This window comes from Corticium candelabrum, chromosome 11 (assembly GCF_963422355.1).
Source record: "Corticium candelabrum chromosome 11, ooCorCand1.1, whole genome shotgun sequence".
NCBI classification, from domain to species: Eukaryota; Metazoa; Porifera; class Homoscleromorpha; order Homosclerophorida; family Plakinidae; genus Corticium; species Corticium candelabrum.
The window spans coordinates 1,374,039-1,396,395 of NC_085095.1; the positions used below are offsets into that span (position 1 = coordinate 1,374,039).

General features: G+C 40.0%; 2 protein-coding genes across 4 annotated transcripts; both read right to left on the reverse strand.

Annotated features, from left to right (window-relative positions):
- Positions 1-1,521: 1,521 nt before the first annotated feature.
- On the reverse strand, positions 1,522-17,329 carry LOC134186662 (ubiquitin carboxyl-terminal hydrolase 47-like). 3 transcript variants are annotated; one of them, XM_062654674.1, is made up of 18 exons: positions 16,974-17,329; positions 16,789-16,915; positions 15,945-16,041; positions 15,604-15,682; positions 15,135-15,428; positions 14,763-14,816; positions 14,637-14,678; positions 14,471-14,568; positions 13,885-13,964; positions 13,748-13,821; positions 13,545-13,624; positions 13,427-13,478; positions 13,152-13,266; positions 12,536-12,660; positions 11,101-11,218; positions 10,470-10,561; positions 10,000-10,051; positions 1,522-1,941 (listed from the first exon to the last, which is right to left on the reverse strand). In XM_062654674.1, exons 1-18 carry the CDS (start codon positions 17,325-17,327, stop codon positions 1,604-1,606), a joined length of 2,271 nt encoding a protein of 756 aa, XP_062510658.1. In that variant the 5' UTR covers positions 17,328-17,329; the 3' UTR covers positions 1,522-1,603. The 3 variants fall into 3 exon arrangements, with proteins under 3 accessions (XP_062510658.1, XP_062510657.1, XP_062510659.1); XM_062654673.1 differs by having other exon boundaries at positions 13,748-13,824; XM_062654675.1 differs by lacking the exons at positions 15,945-16,041; positions 16,789-16,915; positions 16,974-17,329 and adding an exon at positions 15,734-15,792 and having other exon boundaries at positions 13,748-13,824.
- An 888-nt stretch (positions 17,330-18,217) lies between these two features.
- Positions 18,218-20,626, reverse strand: LOC134187002 (uncharacterized). The gene is made up of 6 exons (XM_062655112.1): positions 20,018-20,626; positions 19,803-19,958; positions 19,127-19,222; positions 18,911-19,054; positions 18,775-18,840; positions 18,218-18,713 (listed from the first exon to the last, which is right to left on the reverse strand). The coding sequence occupies exons 1-6, from the start codon at positions 20,358-20,360 to the stop codon at positions 18,460-18,462; spliced, it is 1,059 nt and encodes a 352-aa protein (XP_062511096.1). The 5' UTR covers positions 20,361-20,626; the 3' UTR covers positions 18,218-18,459.
- Between the last annotated feature and the right edge of the window lie 1,731 nt (positions 20,627-22,357).

The following is a 22,357-nucleotide window of genomic DNA, read 5'->3' on the forward strand; positions in this document are numbered from 1 at the left end:
AGACAGACAGACGACAGACAGATAATTTATTCTCGTACAGATTCTACTTGTACATACGCTAGGATTTTTTAAAATACAAATCAGTCCTTGCAAACAACAAAGTCATTAACTAATGGACTTGACTTTGAATGTCAAAATCAAATAATCTATCTAAATCACCATGATTAGGTGACAGTTTTGAAAGTTTTCTAAGGATAACTTTGGCATTGCATCTTTACAGAATTGTAGAAAATCTTTTTGTCCAATACGACATGAACATGGAAGCATTTAAAATTGGCTTCTGGATTTGCTGACAGACAGACAGACAAACGGACAGACAGACAGACAGACAGACAGGCAGGCCTCAATTTCACTCCTCTGGTATTTGAACATTTTGGAACTTGGGGATCAGAAGCTACCAAATATTTAAACAAACTAGCCAGAAGATCAAGAGACATTGAAGGCTATACAAATGAAGCTGACTTTAGAGGTTTTTGGAGGAAAAATTCTCAATAATATTACAACGATATAATGCTAAAGTCATCCTCCACAAGATGACTCGTGTCTTCCCTGGAGAAGTAGATGAGAACATACACAATAGAGACTATCAAAGTAGTTTGCATTAAACTAAAGCTGAACTCAGTAGATTGCTTGTATTTAGTGTTAGAAATGTAATGTAGAGTTTGAGTTTCGATAAATGAAATTGACAGGCAGGCAGGCAGGCAGGCAGGCAGGCAGGCAGGCAGGCAGGCAGGCAGGCAGACAGAAAGATACTTTATTCTCATACAGATTGTACTTGTACATATGCTAGGATTTTTAAATACAAATCAGTCCTTGCAAACAACAAAGTCATTATTGGACAGACAGACAGACTGAAGACGGAAGAAAGAACAGTCGTGATTTTAAGACATTCTGGCGTAGATGCATGTCGGTAGCTTTGCAAAGATGTAATGCTAGCGTCATTAGCAGAAAGTTAGCAAGGCTACGACATTCTAAGATCTTTACAGTTGACAGTTCATTCGCACGTAGTTAAATTATGGCGTTGGCCGTTTGGGCCAGACTAAAATGTAATAGTGTTGTTCTTTGAAAATATATGTATTGACATTTTTAAGCTCTTGATGGAAATTTCTTTGGATTTGAAAAATATATGTATTTGACAGACAGACAGACAGACAGACAGACAGACAGACAGACACACACACACACACACACAGATTTGAGATGTAGAAAGATTTGAAACCGTGCATGTCACAAATTAATTGAAATCTCTTGACATGTCATAACATTTTCTCACTTCTGGCTATTGCCAGTGTTGATTCTTTGCTCTTACTGACTCAAGCTTAATGTTTGTAATTGGTGGTTACAACAAACAAACACCCAAACACACACACACACACACACACACACACACACAAACATCAGCCGTAATATGCATTTAGTTCAATCCTATCAGCACGTACAACTGCTAAACCAATTAATTAATTAATTAATTAAGTGTGAGAGCTGCACCCACAACTAAGCAATTAATTGTAGTAAGAGTATACAAATGACTTTATTTAGAAAATCCATCAAGTTGACACACAGCATCTACTAAGCAGTCAAGTCGACACCCGTATACATGACATCAGCTCACGTACTGTGCAATAAGTTCAATCCAGTCTCCCCAACCAGCACAACACGTGGCTACAAGTAAATCAGAGATGGACGTTTTGGCATGCAAATTCTGCAACCACACACGTAACCTCTCTTCTACGACACCATCAGTGGGTTCCATACTCTCACTAGCAATGTTTTCAATGTCCTTCTGAGAGAGATGGAGATGTTCTGCAAATAACCTCCAATTCTGCCTTCCCACAGTGTGTTTGCAAAGAAAGGCAAAGAATTCAATCCTAACTGGTGCCTCTAGAGGATGAGTTTGATCGTACAGACAAGCATCTCTTGTTAAATCACTTCCTTCGTGAACTACATGAAGACAGAGACGCATATACAGAGATATACAGAAGGCAGAAACATAATAGAAAAATGAGAGTTTTTCCTATCACAACTATACAGGATAACTTTTGATCATACTTATTAGCAACTAGATATAACTTAATTGAGTAGTTATCGTTGTGCTTCTAAGTGTATACTGGCTGTTTTCAAATGAGCAGAGCAAAAGCATCTCAAGTCACTAATATCTCAACCACAAGCACCAGACGAACCGTAAAACGAGAAATTTTGGCAACGAAAAAATTTGGCAAAATCTTCCAAACTGACTATATTTAAATTTTGACGAGTTATATTTTGTCGATTCGCCAAGTCGGTGAATGCATGACATCACTTCATCTTCTACATGTGATGTGTGTCTGGCGTTGTGGGGCTAGTACACGTGAAAACTGTAGTGTATTGTGGTAATGGGTGGAGTCAATTAGAGTGTGGTATACACTGTACTTGTAGTGTGTATTTCAGTTAGCAATAACAGTTGTGTTTTGGGTGTACTTGAGTCCACTTTCCGTGTGCCATAGTTTACACCCTATAAATGTGTGTGTTTTACACTCTATATGTGTGTGTTTTACAGCCTATATATATATGCGTGTTTTACACCCTCTAGATGCGTTTTACACCATATATGTGTGTGTGTGTGTGTGTGTGTGTGTGTGTGTGTGTGTGTGTGTGTGTGTGTGTGTGTGTGTGTGTGTGTGTGTGTGTGTGTGTGTGTGTGTGTGTGTGTGTGTGTGTTACACCCTATGTGTGTGTGTGTGTGTGTGTGTGTGTGTGTGTGTGTGTGTGTGTGTGTGTGTGTGTGTGTGTGTTTTACACCATATATATATATATATATATATATATATATATATATATATATATGCGTTTTACACCCTATATATATATATATATATATATATATATATATATATATATGCGTTTTACACCCTATATATATTTGTTTTACACCCTATATATATGTGTGTGTGTTTTACACCCTATGTGTGTGTGTGTGTGTGTGTGGGTGTGTGTGTGTGTGTGTGTGTGTGTGTGTGTGTGTGTGTGTGTGTGTGTGTGTGTGTGTGTGGTGTGGTGTGATAGCTCAGTTGGTTAGAGAGTCATCTTATGGAGTGTTTACATCCGGGACCTTAAAGGGTCGCAAGTTTAAGTCACAGTGATGGCGAGCTATGGCATAATTTCCTTAAGCAAGAAACTAACACACATCTGCTTCTCTCGACTCAGGAGTATAAATGAGTACCTGGTCATTGACTGGGGTCCTAAGCGGCCATCGGCTGTGACGTGACATCAGCCACTGGGGTCCTGGTGAGACTTCAGTTGCTCACACCACAGTTGGCTTCACAAGTCGGTGCTCCTGCGAGTGCCTGGCCCGGCTCCAGGAGTTTGCTAGCGCAGGCCCAGAGTTCCCTGAGTAGTGCACAGGCCCCAGCTTAACAGCTGGGGGTGTGACCTCTGAGAGGCAGCTCCTGACATTTAGGATTTTTAGGTGTGTGTGTGTGTGTGTGTGTGTGTGTGTGTGTGTGTGTGTGTGTGTGTGTGTGTGTGTGTGTGTGTGTGTGTGTGTGTGTGTGTGTGTGTGTGTGTGTGTTTTACACCCTATATATGCGTTTTACACCATATATATGCGTTTTACACCCTATATGTATAGGTTATTGCCCGCGTTCCAGAGCAATATCATATTTATTGCCTAAGCACCGTTTATTGCACGAGCCGTAGGCAAGTGCGATAAACGGTGAGGACAATAAATATGATATTGCTCTGGAACAAGGGTGATAACCGACTTAGTTACTGGCACGTGGCCCTACCCAATGAGCGTTCGAGTAGCTGACCATGTAGTTCATAAGTAAGTTGTTGTGATGTTGTGGTTAGTGTAAGATCTAGTGTAAGGTTTCAGTATCAGGGACAGTACCATGGCAAGCATGCTATAATTATATAATTGTGAGAGCGGGCAATAACTACAGTATGTGTGCAATAACTACAGTATGTGTGCAATAACTCCGGTATGTGTGCAATAACTAAACAATGCAGGCACTTGGCCGAATACAGATATTATTGCACCGTCTACGAGAGCGCTCATTGGGTAAGGGCCATGTGCCGGTAACTAAATGTGTTTTACACCCTATATATGTGTTTTATACCCTATATATGTGTTTCACACCCTATATATGTGACTAACCTAATAAAGTCATGTTCCGCGTGCCATACGTATTCCTCTCTGTCTAAAGGACACTACATTATATTACATTGGAGACGAGGATGGCGGTAAATGCTGGAGCAGCCCCTCTACCATGGGGAGTGGGTAAAGTGGAGGAATTTGAGCCTCACCAGCAGCATTGGCCAGTGTATGAGGAACGTCTTACGCAGTATTTTGTAGCAAATGGCGTTACAGGCGTCGAAGTGGAAGGTGGCTCTGACATCCGGAAGGAGGCGATCTTCTTGACCATTAGTGGTCCCAAAACGTATGGAATTTTATGAGATCTAGCCGCCCCGGCGAAGCCAGCCGAGAAGTCATACGCACAACTCACAAAGTTGCTTGCGGACCATTTCTCACCGAAGCCAGTGCTTATTGCCAAACAACTCAAATTTCAGCAGCGGAATCAGCAACCATCGGAATCCATCTCTGATTACATTGCTCAGCTCCGTAAACTGACGAAGCACTGTCAATTTGAAGGGCCGCAGTTGGAGGACGTTCTGTGAGACAGACAGGTTCGTGGCAGGCATACGCAGTTCGTCCATTCAGCGTAAGCTGTTGTCACAAGTTGAGTTGACACTCAAGGACGCAATCAAGATTGCTCAAGGCATGGACGCCGCGGAGAAACAGTCAGAGACGTTACGTCAAGCTACCGGATTGTTCTCAAGCGCGAGTGTTGCACCGGTACAAGCTGTTGCCGAGAAGAGGAAGTTTACAAAGCCCCAGAAACCATGTTACAGATGTGGAAGAGCAGGACACACGCCAGATAGATGCTATCATCGTGAGTAGGTATGTAACACGTGTCATAAGCGTGGTCACATTGCAACTGTGTGCAGGTTGAGCGCAAATGCCAAGGGAGATGGGGGTTTTCGGAAAGCACCATCTAGGGCTTCATCTGCAATAGGGAAGGCCAAAGCGCATCATGTGGAAGTGTCTGATTCAGAAGAGTATGAGATTTATACCCTCAAGCCATTGGGCGGGGCCAGATGGATGGTAACTCCATTGATAGATGGCACCCACATGGGGATGGAAATAGATACTGGATCAACAGTCTCTATTACATCCAAGAAAGTTTGGATGTCCTTATTGAAAAGCAGGCCATTGAAGGCTATGTCAGCGGTGTTGAAGACTGTCACTGGTGAAAAAGTACCAGTATTGGAAGAGTGAAACGTATCAGTTCAACACAATGGCCAGGATCTTGTCTTACCGTTACTTGTCATGATGGTAATGGTCCCACGTTGATGGGCAGAAATTGGTTATCAAGGATCAAATTAGATTGGCCGCGTGTCTGTCATATGGCGCAACCACAACGGATCAGCCAGCTGTTGTCTCAGTATAATGATTTGTTCCAGCCAGGAATTGGAACCTTATGTAATTATGAAGCCAAATTGGATGTGGATCCAGATGCTGCGCCAAAGTTTTTCAAGCCTAGAGCTGTGCCCTACTCATTGAGACCTACAACTGGACAGGAGCTGGACAAATTGGTGAGTATGGGAATTTTGGAACAAGTGTTGACTAGTGAATGGGCATCTCCTAAGCCATTGTCCCCGTTCCTAAGGCAGATTGGTCAATACGTATTTGTAGTGATTACAAGGTCACTATAAACACAGTCCTCAAAGTTGAGCAGTTTCCCTTGCCCACACCTGAAGATTTGTTCAGTACACTAGCAGGAGGCCAAAAATTCAGTAAGTTGGATTTGGCAAATGCATACCAGCAGCTGAAAGTGGATCCCAGTTCCAGGAAATACTTGACTATTAGCACTCACAAGGGTCTCTATCAATACGCCAGGTTACCTTTTGGTGTAGCCAGTGCATCAGCCATTTTTCTACATGTCATGGAGCGAATTCTGGATGGTATCCCTGGTGTGTGCTGTTATCTCGATGATATTTTAGTCACAGAAGAGTCTGATCAGGATCACTTGTAGAATCTACAGGCAGTTTTACAGAGACTGCAACAGTCGGGTTTCCGACTAAAGGAAACCAAATGCAAGTTTATGCAGGATTCTGTGCAATATTTAGGATATCAGATTTCTGCAGCGGGGATTGGAACAGCCAAGGAAAAGGTAGAAGCGGTGCTAAAGGCTCCCACACCTACCAACACAGGAGAGTTACGCTCATTTTTGGGTTTAGTGAATTATTACGGAAGATTCATTTCCAATCTCGCATCGATTTGCAATCCTCTAAATTGTCTGTTGCAGAAGTCAGCTGTTTGGAGGTGGTCATCAGCATGTGAGTCCGCATTCCGATGTTTGAAGCAGCGGTTAGTTTCAGCAGAAGTACTTACTCATTATGATCCTTCCATGCCACTCCGCTTGTCTTGCGATGCCTCTTCCATGGGAATTGGTGCTGTAATTGCTCATGTTTGTCCGGATGGGTCAGAGAGGCCTGTTGCGTATGCATCATGATCACTTTCTAAATCTGAGAACAATTATTCACAGATTGAGAAGGAAGGGTTAGCCATAGTCTACGGGGTGAAGAAATTTCATCAGATTTTATATGGCCGGTACTTCACCTTGGTCACTGACCACAAGCCTCTGGTCGCTATTTTTGGAGCAAAGCAGGGTATTCCACCCATTGCTGCAACACGTCTTCAGCGTTGGGCTATCATTTTGTCAGGATACCGGTATAATATTGAGTTTCAGAGGACTCAAGACCATGGCAATGCAGATGCTCTTTCTCGTTTACCTTTAGTTTCTGGTGTTAGTGGCCCAGAAGTTACAAGCAATACGGAAGCCAGCTTGTTTAACTTCTGTCAGATAGAGACATTGCCAATTACAGCAAAGGAGTTGGCTGCTCATGTTCATAAGGACCCAACGTTAGCCAAAGTTATCTACTATGCAAATGAGGGGTGGACTAGCAGTATGGATCGCTCAGACCCTTTTTATCCTTATTTCTGCAAGAAAAAGGAACTGTCTGTGGAGTGTGGTTGTCTGATGTGGGGGTGGAGAGTCGTAGTGCCCCAAGCACTCCGTCAGCAGATTTTGAGTGAATTACATTCAGGTCACCTTGGAATTGTGAAGATGAAGTCGATTACTCGGTTAAATGTATGTTGGCCAAAGATTGACTCAGATATCGAGACATTAGCGAAGTCGTGTCATTCTTGTCAGCGGGAAGGTAAATCTCCACCACAGTGCATTGTTCATCCATGGGTTTGGCCAGTCAAGCCAATGCAGCGTGTTCATGTAGATTTTGCAGGTCCGTTCATGGGTCGTATGTTCTTTTTGATGGTCGATGCACATTCCAAATGGGTAGAAATTATTGAAATGAAGTCAACAACAACGACAAATACTATTGAGGTACTTAGAGGATTGTTTGCTTCATATGGTCTACCGACTCAATTGGTCTCGGACAATGGGCCATAGTTTGTGTCAGAAGAATTTAGCCAGTTTGTAAAAATCAATGGTATTAAGCACATCAAGTCTGCTACCTACCATCCGGCTAGTAATGGCCAGGTTGAGAGAGCTGTGCAGACTTTCAAGAGCAAACTCAGATCGATGGAAAAGGAATCAGGAACTCTGTCACAGAAACTCTGTACGTTCCTGTTACACTACAGATCCTCACCTCATGCGACTACTGGGCTCTCTCCCAGCGAGTTGTTCCTGGGTCGACAGCTAAGGACAAGGCTGTTCTTATTGAAACCAGACGTCGAGGAGTCAGTGCAAGAGAAGCAGGGCAAGCAGTTGGAAGAACCTGCAATTGCACGCGCAGTCAGACAGTTTCAACCAGGAGATCTTGTCTGGGCTCAAGACTACAGGTCTCGATCAAGCAAATGGACAGAGGGCATTATCGACTCTGTATTAGGTCCAGTAACCTACCAAGTTCAAGTAGAGAACTATCTCTGGAAACAACACATTGATCAGTTGAAGGCTAGGATACCTACTGATATGGTAATGGAGGTATTGATTTCCATTCCAGAGCCTTCAACTCAGAGTCTACCTCCAGTCCAGGAGCCAGTTGTCAGTTCAGGCACAGAAGCTGCACATCCATCCACTACTAATCAGGACAGGGAGTTAGAGCAACCCCAAGGGTTTCCTCAGGAGGCTGAAGCTAGTGTTCCAGCACTTACAAGTTTGTCGATGCCACGTAGGAATCCGCCACGTGTTAGGAAACCTCCAGACAGTTTGGACTTGTAGTGCACGTATAGATGTAGAGACACGGTCTTAGCTAAGGAGGGGGTGATGTAGTGTATTGTGGTAATGGGTGGAGTCAATTAGAGTGTGGTATACACTGTACTTGTAGTGTCTATTTCAGTTAGCAATAACAGTTGTGTTTTGGGTGTACTTGAGTCCACATGTACGCGTATTCCTCTCTGTCTAACGGACATTACATTATATTACAAAACGAATACTGTACAACTGGGAACATGGCGTCATTGCAGACATAGGAAGTTCCAAGCTGCATTCGAGGCCATCACGTTTACCGTGACATTTGGAGCCCAACTGTTGGTGAAGAGCTAATGCGTAAGAGAGAGACGACCAATGACAAGGATCGATACACTGCAGCAGTGATGCACGGAAGCACAGTTGTGGGGCACGTCCCAAGAGTAATATCCGCAACTTGTGCACTATTCTTGAAACGAAAAGGTACTTACTATTCAATTCATAGTCTCTGGAAACAGGCACTTCTTTGATTCCTCAAGGAAGGTTAGAGGTAGGTACCTTGTGTCTTTCAGTGGGCCTGTTTTCCGCAGCGTACTTGCCAATCTGAGCTTTTACTTCTGCTGTGTACTCGTAGTTTGTACGAGCTTTCTCACAGTACACCTTTCAGACATAGCACGACTTACGAAGTCGTTGGCTCGCTCCACTTCTGCTTGCAACAGCGAGCATGAAGCACATGTGGAGACTGTAAGAAGAGCAGGCCGTTCAAAGTCTTTGCGCTGAAAGTATGCACAGCACCATTTTTGTCATTTAGCTGTGCGCATGCGCAATGAAACTAAACTAAAATAATATTGACGCTTTCTATTTTGGCGATTCACTCTTAAATCGCCAATTGCCAAAATAACACCGTCGCCAAAATTTCTCGTTCTACAGTAAATCAGTGGCAGAACTACAAATTAATGCAGCAAGCATTCCCTTCCAGTTCCAGACTGTAAGCAAACAACAAAGTCTCAGAAATATGTGAATCAGCAACTTGTGTATAATCTTCATGTCTTACTATGCAGTATGTTGTAACAGCTAGTACACACATATACTTGTTACAATGTCTAGATATAGGTTACTAGATGACTAGCGTGTTATATGGCTATCAGCACAAGGGCGACGTTATCATCCAAGGCACTAAACGACTCCACGTGCTGATAAAGCCATATAGCACGCTAATCATATGATAAGTTATTTATATCATGGTCACGTGATGTAAGGTACAAGTGAGAGTAAATAATAACTGAAAGTAACTTATTGCACACTTTCCATGCAATACGTCATACACCACCTCAACACGAGCTCGTGACTGGTTGCACGTCACGTGACCATGGTATAAATCTGGTATAATAAACTCACACAATTATTGTGTGAATAACACCAAAAGGATACCATATGTACACTTGGAACTGTAACCCGTATCTTCAACAACTTGGGGCCACAGCATAATGTATCTCATATAGCCAATCTATTGATAATTCCTTGCACTACTCGTTGATTAAATGCTCTACAAACTCACACACTGACTAAACTATGGCCGAACACGACCAAGCTCAAATTCACTCTACAACAAAATGTGATAAGTTTCCATCACACAAAAAACAGATTACAATATTATCTGGTAAACATTACAACATGCAAACAGGTATAAATTTTCATGACCTAAATTGTATTCACTCAGTCACCCAACATACAGTTAATTAAATCTCACCTTTTTCGGCAGCTTCAGCTTTCACTGCAGAACTGGGCACAACCGCAACATCCTACAACGTATCATCACAAACTTAACATAAAATACTAACTCTGTAGCTTATTGTGTGACTCTATTTGATCTAAACTGTGTACACTGACGGTATCCACTGTTAGCTAAATTGTTTACAGAGGTTGTGTGGTCACTTTACAAAGAGTATCTGCACCCATGCACTACCAACTTGAGGTCGTTAGGAATAATGATTCTACAGAAACAATTGAACAATAGTTTGTGTCTTGGTGTGTGTGTGTGTGTGTGTATGTGTGTGTGTGTGTGTGTGTGTGTGTGTGTGTGTGTGTGTGTGTGTGTGTGTGTGTGTGTGTGTGCGTGTGTGCATGCAACACCACTGAACTGAGTGCTAACTGATCAACTTAGCACACAAAGAAACTGTCTTTCTAACCACGGTACAGACAGCATAAGAAGTCCAAAACCTTGTGCTTCCAATGGCCATGTTCTTGCTCATTTTCATGTTCTTTGTCTTCTGTCGTACCATCTTCTGAATGGCTTGTTGGTTGCAAAAAGTCTGAATAAAAGAGAGAACACAGAATATCTCAAACTGTCAGGGAAACCAAAATATCCCTAAAGGCAAATGCTGAAGATTACAATAGTAACTACTTCAAACCCCTAAAGTTACAAATGCCTAGCTTGAGCTGCACTGCATCATTGTTTAGTTTGATGTGACAAAAGTATACACCTATATGTCGGAGATCCTACATCTAAATTGCAATTGTTAAAGTATCATCCAAAGGCATCATGCAGTAATGAAATAAGACTAGAACATTGCACAAGTTTGAAAAGTCAAGCAAGCAACAAGAGAATATACGCTATACAAACTGCATAAAGCATCTCCTCATACTACAACATTATCCCCACAAATCACATAAAGAAGATACTGTACAATAGCACAGACAGCGACTTGACAACCTGCACACAAAAATCTATAAACAGCACAAAACACTATGGCATCACAACCTAATTTCCTACACTAAACTAGTCCAACACTCCAATGCACACCCAATTAGTGTCATTTCGTACAACATAAAGTCATATTCTAGTACTGACCTTCATTTCGTTCTTTACACTTCTGTCTGTACATAAGCATGTATGCAGTAGGGTTGAGGCTGGTATACCCATACCGTGTCTGTTCTCCAAATGTTGATTCAATATCTTCTTCTGTCACCTACAAATTAAAATGACAAATGACATACCACAATACATCAAATTCTGACTGTGTCGTTAGGTAGATCATTTATTAGAAAGGGAATCATGACAGAAAGCTAGCTAACTGTTGCTTAATTAACTGCACAATTTTAGACACATTAATGAGTCTATTTCAATTAAGTATATGCATCACTCACATGCTTACAGCATAAAAAGCACCATACTACTTTCCATTTCTAAGAGTCTTCGATACTTGACAATAATCTTATTCAAGTCTTATTCACCTGTTACAGTCTCCAAAAACTTATTTATATAACTTCAAAGCATATTAGAGAAATACAAGAAATTGTGACTTATTCTTGCTTGCTAACAATAAACTATATATCAGATTTACTACACTGAGTGTCATGATGCAAACATACAACAACAATTTTGAGTTTGTAGTGTACAGTTGCAACTTGTCAGCGTTATCATGCAACAATATACTACAGTTTGCATAATCACATGAAAGTATCTCAGCTGCCACTGTGACAATACAAAGCAAATTTAGTAATGGTCTCACAGGGTTCTGCCAACGATGGTCGGAGGTGGTCGGGCCAAACCATCATTCATCAAACACCAACCATCACTCCACATGTTCCAACCACCACTATATACGTTAGCTAGTGGTTTACTTGCTCCAATGGATGGCAGACATCTAGCCTTGCCATAGTATAAATGTGAGACTGGGCAACATAGTTGTCCGACTGTTGACAGAAGTTGCAGCTTTCTTAGTCTGCTCTTTCAGATTATAGACCATCAACAGTGGTGATATCGATATTCTGTTTGGCTCTTTCTTGTCAGAAATAAACCACGCCCCTTAATGCAGCAGATACCCGACCACCACTCTGAAAATCCTCGGCAGGACACGGGTCTCAGTTTCCAACCATGGTTGATAAAAAGGATACACTACCGGTATTGTGTACAACAGTCTTATCTTTTGCTAATAAAATGTACACAAATTAGCATTACTTCATGAGATGGGCATGCCGCAAACCTTGAAATCACTAACTAATACAGCAAGTGAGACAATAAACAGTTGCCTTCTCCAAACAAGAAACCAAATTTGTTGCATGTCTAGCATTTTTCCCAATTTCAGCACAAAAGCATCGAGTAACATTGATTCCTATAACGATTCTTGTTACTGGAACTGCATGTAGGTGACTCTATATCAGGCAGCTGTGTTTGTTTTTGTTTTTGTGTGAACTGACTGGTAGCATACCAACTTAATTAGTAACGACCACAAAAAGAAACTGTCTTGCTAACCAAAGCACAGACAGCGTAAGAAGTCCAAGACCTTGCACTTCACGTGGTCCTGTTCTTGCTCATTTTTGGGTTCTTTATGGTCCTGTTCTTGCTCATTTTTAGCTTCTTTCTCTTCTTTCATATCACCTTCTGAATACTTCCTTGATGGTAAAAAGTCTGAATAAATAAATAACCATTACTACCTTAAACTCCTGAATTTAAAACAAATATTTTACGATGTACCACATAATCATTTTTAAGTGTGTTAGGTTGACATGACAAAAACAATACAAACAGTGTCTACACCTACTCACGAATCCTATTTATATATCTAAATTGCAAAGCATCATCCAAAGACATCAACAATGAAATAAGAACAGAACGTTGTACATGTTGAACAGTCTCAAGCTTAAGCCAGATAAAACATAGAATATGCTATACAAGAGTGTGAGTAGCCCCTCATACACACAGTACAACAATGTGCCACACAAAACACATCAAAAGGACATCGCACAATATGACTTGGCAACCTACGCATAAATTTTATAAACAGTACAAAATCGTTTGGCATCACAACTTAATCCCCCACACTCAATTAAAGTCCAAATCCTCAGGCACAACTAAATAACATCCTTTCATAGGACATAAACTCATATTCTAGTACTGACCTTCATTTCGCTCTTGACATGTCTGTCTATACATAAGCATGTATGCAGTTGGCTTGGAGCTGGTGTACCATGCAGACTGTTCGCCAAATGTTGATCTAATATCTTCCTCTCTCACCTACAAAGTTGAAAGAACATACCACAACACAGTACATCAAATTCTGACTGTGTTGTTAGGTAGTAATCATTTATTAGAAAGTAAATCTTGAGTAAAAGCAAACTCTTACCTAAACACCAATTCCTAATGACTATGAAAAATAGAAATTATAAATACAAACCTTGGAAACCGTCTGATCATTGAAACAGTACCACTGATTATCAGAAAATGACCTACAAGAAATAAAACAACCATACAGAAATCAGACGAGTATCCAATGAGAGTCACTTAATTAGTACCTGATATATGCATAATAGTGACCAGAATAAGCTGAACCTGTATGAACCAAAATTGAAAATAGTTCATACACATATGGACCCTAACACACAAACAATATACATAAAACATATTTAGTTACTTGAACGCATATAGATGGTTGCAGCATCTCATGTCACTGAGCATTTAGTAATTAGTACTAAGTGTCAAGCTGAAAGAAACATACTTGAGAATTGTTTGAAGAGCTAGCAGAAGCTTCCGGCATATGACTAGATGTATCTGTTGTATCATCACCTTCATCTTCTATTAGAAAAAGACATGTAGCACACCAGTTAAGATATTTAGATCAAATTAAAACTGCACCTGCACCTCCATTCAACTGTTGTCCAGAACATTCTGAGTCAATATATTTGTTTAGATTCAGTTGAACTGGAAAAGTCATCCTAAAGACAAAACTATGCTAGTACATAGAATCTGCTATGTACAATTAGTTGCACATAACAAATAAGAGTAGGTATACAGTGTAGTGAATTCCATATCCAAACTAGTCATACATACACCGTAACACATGATACGTCATATAACAAAAACAGCATCCAACAAACAACAGGTCTCTCAGACTCTGATTAGTACAAATTTTAAGATAAATGTCATACAGTTAACAACGTCTGCAATTGCTTCAAAGGCTTTGTTTCTTTTCTAACGTTCAATAGTCTGCAGCCACATGTGCCAAATGGCAACGTGACAACAAGTCTACACAGACAGAGCGTTTACTTAATTAATCGTCTCCTAATTCTCTACTATCTGTGCACCATGCAGTCAAAGCTAATATATTTTGGTTTTAAATATAGTGTCTATCGATTGCCTTTAATAACATATCTGCATTAGCTCACTGAATTTCATAAAATAATCTACATCTAATATTGCAATGACTTTATTTGATCGGTACCTGTCAGTAACTTTGACTCGCTTCATTGTCCAATAGTCAAAGTCAAAACGCTTCAACAACAAAGTTAGAAGATAAGGAAACGACGTAAACTTAAGTCCCTGAAGCAAACAACAAGCACAAAAGTTGAGTCAATGACAACAATTCTTCAGTTGTATTTCAGCATCACCTTTTCCGCACGACATTTCCTTTGGCAGTTGTCACAGTAGTACTGCCAAACAATCACCAAAGTCATTCAATCAATAAATAACGACAATACTGTACTACATATCTAAATAAATACATTATTCCGTACCTGATTGTCGCCATCTAAAGTCTGAGAACGCACAAATGAATCCATGGACTCTTCCTATACAGCAAGAAAAAGACTAGTTGGTAAATTGGTCTCACTGCATTATATGAGTCAGTACAGTAAAAAACATAAAACTCAACAAATAAGTGACAAGTTAGAATCAATAAAATGTAGCTACAAGCAGTCATATAGACATGTCGACTAGCAAGTCGACAAACCAGCAGCGATATAGAATACTCCAACCCAAACTTTCAAAGAATGTGTGTGTTCTCAAAGAGAGATGATGATTAATGAAAACCCTTTAGCAAAAGTTTGCCATATTATTAAAATTAAAAAATAATACAATTTTTGATGAACAAGAGTAATCTTACTAACCACACTTCTAAATGCTGTAATTGATCCAAATGGTTTGATCCCTAATAGAATATCATGAAAACTTTCCTCGTTTGCACTCTCCAATCCGCATTGCCAACATGTCACATAGTCTTTCCTCTTCCCTTCATAAAGCCGGCTGATAAGATCCTCCTTGTTTGTTTTCACCAACTCTTGTTCCAAAGCATCAAACATGACTTGATACAACTGATGCACGTCGTCTTGTTCAAATGCCTTAGAACTGTCCCATCCAAAGCTCTTTGTCACTCCAACAGTGCTAACAGACCTTCCGGAATTCTAGAACCAACATCCACATGCCTTAATTGCAGCAAACTCAATAACCACAATAAAAAATTTTATCACTTAACTACCAATGTAAAAATTTTATTACATGTAAATCAATTATAAGACAACAGTCAGTATAGCTTGTATTGCAGATATCAGGTTAGCAGCTTAACTGAGTGGGAATTACCTGCAATTGATAGAATAGTTGTTTCAACTGGAAGGGAATGCTCATTTCTTCACTCTCTGGTGCAATAACAAACTCAAATCTGCACACACCCACACATTACATAATACAGTAGTAGTACGTACAGTCAGACCTTGTTATTCCAACCATGTCTGTCCTATGGGTTTCTGTCGGACAAATGCGACTGTCAGATTATTGGAACAAATACGCAGTGACTCATGTAAATTGGTTTCAAGTGTACTTTTGTCAGAAATTAAGTGAGTGTTGTCGAATTATCAGGTGTTGGAATAGCAAGATCTGACTGTAGTAAGTCAACATGCATGTATATAAATAGTACAGTATACCTGCAGAGTGCATTTCGAAATTCAGGTGTCATGTACAGAGTTTGCAAAAGACTGTTAAGATAACACGTCGCACCTTGATTTACCAAACCCACAAATTCTACACAATCAAAACCATAAACTCACTATCATTTTGAATTTACTCACAACTCAACTAATTTAATAATTCCATTAGAAAAATTAAAAGTAGCTAACACAAGACTAAAAAAATAATTGTGAATATGCTGTGTTCTGTACTGTTTCACAGAATCACTGCTGACAGCAATATTGGTCAATATATTCCATGCATTTACCAAGAGAATAGAACGTGTAGATATCCCAGTATACACATATTAACTCCACCAAAACTTAAACAAGTTCAATCCTATACGTCTAGATCCCTTTCTTAACAATTGCAGGCTCTTTGTCACACTGGCTTTGCTATACTGTAATTGTGTAATGACTTGCGGCTTCTCTTGTTGCTCTTAAATTAAATTAAGCTCCTTAGTTGTGATCTTGATTTTGTTGCTAGTCTGATTCATTTTCTATCCACTCTTCCAGCCTTTAGTGTATTTCCTGAAACTGTATTGACACAGGCTGATGGGAAGAAATCCTACATGAAGTCGTTTCCACATCCAGCTAACCCACAAGAACGGCCTCCTCGCCTTTTGTCGCTCCTGTATCCAGCATTTACACACACATTCTCCACACCCACTAAAATATCGTATCCTCCACTATAATCAGCTAACTTAACAAAACACTAATTTGGTCATTTATTATTTAATTTGCAATTTCCTAGTTTCCTGTTGCAACATAATTAATTAATATTAATTTTGCTGTAGACTGTAGCTACTTCAAGTAACCTTACTGGGTTTAGCCCTTGATACTGTACTGCTAGACGTCGCTCCAGCCAGAGGGTCACGAGCTGCAGTTGCAGCTGCCGTGCTAGTGGACGCAGGCAAATCTTCTTCACATTCTCCGACTTCCTGTACCGCCTACGCATTCAAGTCTACTAGTTGTAAGCCCGGTTTACTACAAGAAGCAAGGATCAACCTTATCGTCCTCCAATGGTTCCTTGTGCTTGTCAACTGGGCACTCCTCGCCTGGCTGCTTATCCAATGTTTCCTCATGGTCACTTAGTAGTCGTGCCAACAATTTTACAGTCCTAACGTTCTCGTTCAGTCCGAGAAGCACTTGCAACGTTAGCTCGGGGTCAGACTTATCTACTATTTTATCTTCGTTTTTCCCTTTATTCCACAGTAAGTCAAAGCTCTCTTCCACCAATCCGAAGATTTTAGCAACTTCCTGGTACAGCTGGCTGACTGACCAATTAGGCGGCAGCTGCAACTCTGTTGACTGCAAATTTTTGTCGCTCGTCATTTCCAATTCGATGATAAAAGTCCACATCGTTTCGCTTCTTTCCTGGTCTGCCATCACTATCGCGTGGGAAAGGCGTGGTGCTGCAGCGTATTGTCTGGCACCTCGAGGCTGCGCTTTTCCCGTGCGGTTGGAATTAACTAATTATAACAAACAGCAAAACATCAAACATTTTGTAACAATAAGACATGTTAGTAAATAAAGAATAGACCGACATTTTAAATATTATTGTATTTATTTGCATCGCACTCTGATACATGTGTAATAAAGACGTCTGAACGTTCATATTAATTATGATAATTAGTTGTTAGTGATTGAATTAGTGGAACACATATTTAGCGTAAGTTGTCTTATTGAGCCTAGCCTGCAGAACACGTGTTGTTGGAGTCTGATAGGTTAATTGCCTACTCTAGTGACAGGAGTGGGATTGTAAGAGTGGAATGAACACATATTTAACGTGAGTTGCCCTATTAAGCCTGCAGAACACGAGTTGTTGAAGTCTGGTCGGTCAATAGACTACTCTGGTGACAGGAGTAAGACTGTAAGAGTTGAATTAGTTGAACACATATTTAGCGTAAGTTGCGCTATTGAGCCTACAAAACACGTGTTGTTGGAGTCCGATAGGTTAATAGACTACACTGGTGACAGGAGTAGGATTGCAAAAGTTGAATTATTGGAACACATATTTAGCGTGAGTTGCTTTATGAAGCCTGCAGAACACGATTTGTTGGAGTCTGATCGGTTAATATACTAAAATGGTGACAGGAGTGAAATTGTATTATTCGAACACATATTTAGTGCAAGTTGCGCTATTGTGCCTGCAGAACACGTGTTGTTGGAGTCTGATCGGTCAATAGAATAAACTGGTGACAGAAGTGGGATTGCATTAGTCGAACACATATTTCACGTGAATTGCGCTAGTGAGCCTGCAGAACACTTGTTGTTGAGTCTGATCGGTCAATAGACTACACATGTAAGGTAAGGTACGGTACAAAAATGCATAATACAATCATACAGTGATGCAGTACAATGATGCATGCAGCAGACTTTCATCGCCAATTCTAGTACTGATGACAGCAACAATCACAACCGTAAAGAAAAAGTGTATTGTCTACGAGTCTTCAAATTCTCACTCTTGTGTCCAGAAAGCGTGGCACATCTCCTACGTGTCTAACTGCTCCACAGCTTGGCACAGCTTAGATTTCGTCGCTTCCTGACGTTTTGTCCACTCTAGCAGCATCTGGAATCCTTGAGCCTCTTGATCTTTATGGTGATCGTATTCTATGTTTTCGAGGCATGCATAAGTGAGGCCTAGACGGAGACCTAGCATCCACCAGCTATCGCCCAAACTCCTTGACAGATCCAACATATTTTGACCACAAACAAACTCGTTAATTTGCTCGAGGTCAGTTGGCCCTACATGGTGACATAAATAATCTATTTATTAGCGACGAAACGCGTTTATTTGTTTACGTACAGTCATCAATAATTCGACGAATTTCAGTTTTCTTTGCTGGAAATGACCGCTGTCGTCTGCATTGCACTAAACAAATATATAAATCATATGAAAAGCCATGTGTATATAACAACAAAAATTGCAACATACTGCAAACCTTCATGTTGCTCAGGTGATTGAAATTCTTTGTCAATTGATGTATTTCTTCTAGGACTTACATTATTCTCAGTCTCGTCGAGTATTTCACTAGTAGGTCGACTACCTGTCTCTGTCTCAGAAATTGGGTTTAGGCAATTTCCTACTAAAATACAATAGAAATGTTGACCAATCAAATTAGAGACAATTGAAATGTATGTTCAAGTAGCTTTCTTGCCTAGTGGAGAACTGTCTGAAGGTGACAAGTGACTTGATGTCTCTGTAGTTGCATGGTTTGGCGACCCTTCAAGACCTTCATCATCATCTGATAAACCTAAAGTCACCGTTGTCAAGAGACTGGTCATTACACAAGTATCAGAAAGAATAACTGTATGCATATTTTTGTGCAGCTAGCTAGTTACAAGGCGTCCTGAGACTAGAACACTCTAAAGTTAAGCCGTCAGCGACGAGTATATATAGCTGTATGGCTTGATAACTTGGAACTGCAGCACGCACTACTCGAGCTATACATACAGTTAAATAACACATGTGTGTATGTATATCTAGATGTCTGCAGTAACTAGCCTCGTTCTCAGACTGTCACGCTAGTATCGTCTTTTGGTTGCTTTTATCTGCATGCTGTCAGTCAATTGCAATGGTCCATTTTTACAAGAGACGGTTTGCAATCCCATATAGTGCGATAGACATTCTTCGTTCTCTTGTTTGTACAACGCTAAGAAGTTTAGCCTTACAAAGTGTGAACCAAATACAGGCCATAGAATATTGTAACCACCTTTTTTATAAATTTTCCACGAATTTTTGTTTTAATATAAATATCTAATTTTATGTGCGTTTATTTTTTACCCTAACAACAGGTTGAAGTAACAACAAAAATTACAACAACAACTGCAAACCTGCTTGCGGCTCAGGTGATTGAAGTTCCATGTCTTCAGACGGGAATGAATTACGTGATCTTCTTTGATAACGATAGCAACAGACTAGACCAAATGCAAGTAGCACAATTGCTAGTACTGATATCGATACACAGAGAATAATAATCCAATTATTGCCTAAAATTATATCAATACTTTTAGTGACTAAAAATTTACACTGAAAGTTACTCTGTTACCTTGCCTTTCTGTTATGGTGTCCATCGTTGTGTTTGTTTCTGGGGCTTCACTAGTAAGTTTTATATCGAAACTAGTAGGTGGCTCCAAACTCTTACAAAATTCGATTACAAATTTGGTCTCAGACTCTAATACATTGCCGTCTTCACGAGTCCATCGACAATCCAGGGAGTCACCGTAGAGCATTTCTTCTGAAAATTCATAAGCCATAGTATAGAGAGTATTTCCAGATGCATCTTGTCTTGTGCTATTTGAGGGACTGTTGTCGTAACTCACAGTGTCCTTCTTGTTTTTGAAGACTTGCATAAAGCCTTGAAGAAAATCTGTGTGGATGGCTGAAGTCATATTACATTGGATAGAGACATTCTTGCTGCCTTTGTCTCTACTATTTCTGCATTCTATCTCTCCTAAGCCAGACAACGTGACAACTGGTTTGTCTACCACAAGAAGATGACGGCAGTCCGAATGCCCACTCTGAACACAACACAGTTGACCTTCGTCTTGCTTCGATGCGTTACGTAGTTTTAGTCTCGATCTGCCAATCGTGAGCGAGTTGACGAAATCTGTACGCTCGGTAGTTGCAGCATTGCCTGTCCACTTAATTGGGTCGGTCCCATTACATACACAATCTGCAACGAAATCGCTTTGCTTATGAACTACAAGATCGTCTCCTGTGTAAGTGCTCAATCGGCTAGACATGAAACAGTAACCTAACAAAACAACACAGTTACCTTTAGAGATGATTTAGGCATATCTATACAGTACTGCGTTTTAATGATCGTAGTAGATACACACATGAGCATGGCTATTATCTAGTAAGAGACTGAACAGTTTGAAAAGGACAGCATAACGCTCTGAGCGAAAATTCTGGTCTCTAAAGCTGTCAAAATCTGTCAAATTCTTACCTGCAGAACGGCGATCTAAGTGATTGTGAACGGTTTGGTCGTCGATTCCAAGAGGCCTGGCGGCAACTACTGACAGCGTCATCAGCAAATTTGCCAAACCCATGTGGGCAAGAAGGCCCGCACGATGTGCGTCATCGACGCGAGTTTGGCATGCATATATATTATCTCACGTGCTAGCTTTACATGATGACGAAGTTAACTGTAAAGTATTCTCAGACAAATTATCTTTCTAGAAAGCTTGATTAAGGCAACTGTATACATAATAGGATATCGGTTATTGCCTAAAGCTAATAGAGAAAGTGTATTGAGACGCAACAGTGATGCATAGCCATTACATGGAAAGCCTTAGGCAGAGGACACTCTAAATTTGCCTGATGCACAGTTAATTTTGCAGGGTTTCCCCATGTCAATGTGTTGTAATAAAAACAATAAATAACACGAGTTATAAAATTTTAATTAATTAATATTTTTATTATAATTGTTTAGCTGTTATTAAAACTTACTTAAGATTAGTGATTGCGTTATATTAATTGTTTTAGAACATTTAATAAGCGTCAAGCCACACTTTCCAGTAGCTGTGCTCAAGACATTGTACAATGAGCAAGGCAGTATACGTAATTATTGATATATACCAGTCGCATAGCATACACTGCTTTCGTAACAACAATTTTCCTAGTTGCTAAATTCGAATCCTACTTTTAAAGAAAAGACAGCGATTTATTACAGTATCGCAACTTTTCCTAATTTAAATAATACATTTAAACGTTTATAATAATTTTAATTTATGATAAAGTACACACAGATGTTTGAAAATTAATTAGTCACGGGGACTTTGTGTGAGTTATATACAGTGTAAAGTAAAGTAAATTTCAAACAACATCATATCTTCAACTGATTGATGTATTTCTTGATCTAATTAGTAGAGCAAAGACACTAAGTCTAAAATGTCAATTTCTGTAATATCTAAGTCATACAGCAGTCATACGAATAGTCTTGCAAGTATTACTATGTCCTCTGTCTATCTCTCTAGACAAACTGTCGTGATTGGTCATCGAATAAGGGGCGAATCTATGCGTTCCTCTGGAGCTGCTGGTGTAATACGTTGGAGCAAATCATCAGTCATCCTTTGTTGCTCTTCACATTGTTGCCTAAGCGTCTTTAGTTCACTTAGTACACTCTCTAAGAACACCAAAAGAACGTTAACAGTTGTTTAAAAAGTATTGTTAATTAATTGTGATATGTTTACTTTCAAACTCCATTCTGTGAGGATCTGTACAATTAGCTGCTGGTCCATGCTTGTTTGCAAGGTTGTCAATCGATGTATTTCTTCTAGGACTTACATTATTCTCAGTCTCGTTGAGTATTTCACTAGTAGGTCGACTACCTGTCTCTGTTTCAAAAGTTGGGTTTAGGCAATTACCTACTAAATACAATAGA

What these genes read in the sequence shown, in the direction of transcription:
- LOC134186662 (XM_062654673.1), bottom strand. Translation starts at nt 17,327, where the DNA reads ATGTGGACTTTTATCATCGAATTGGAAATGACGAGCGACAAAAATTTG. An exon ending in AGTATCAAGGGCTAAACCCA is followed by an intron (nt 16,042 to 16,788) that starts GTAAGGTTACTT and finishes TTGATTGTGTAG; the next exon opens with AATTTGTGGGTTTGGTAAAT. An exon ending in AACTATTCTATCAATTGCAG is followed by an intron (nt 15,429 to 15,603) that starts GTAATTCCCACT and finishes TGTTGGTTCTAG; the next exon opens with AATTCCGGAAGGTCTGTTAG.
- LOC134187002 (XM_062655112.1), bottom strand. Translation starts at nt 20,360, where the DNA reads ATGACTTCAGCCATCCACACAGATTTTCTTCAAGGCTTTATGCAAGTC. An exon ending in CACCATAACAGAAAGGCAAG is followed by an intron (nt 19,959 to 20,017) that starts GTAACAGAGTAA and finishes ATATAATTTTAG; the next exon opens with GCAATAATTGGATTATTATT. An exon ending in TCGTCGAATTATTGATGACT is followed by an intron (nt 18,714 to 18,774) that starts GTACGTAAACAA and finishes GTCACCATGTAG; the next exon opens with GGCCAACTGACCTCGAGCAA.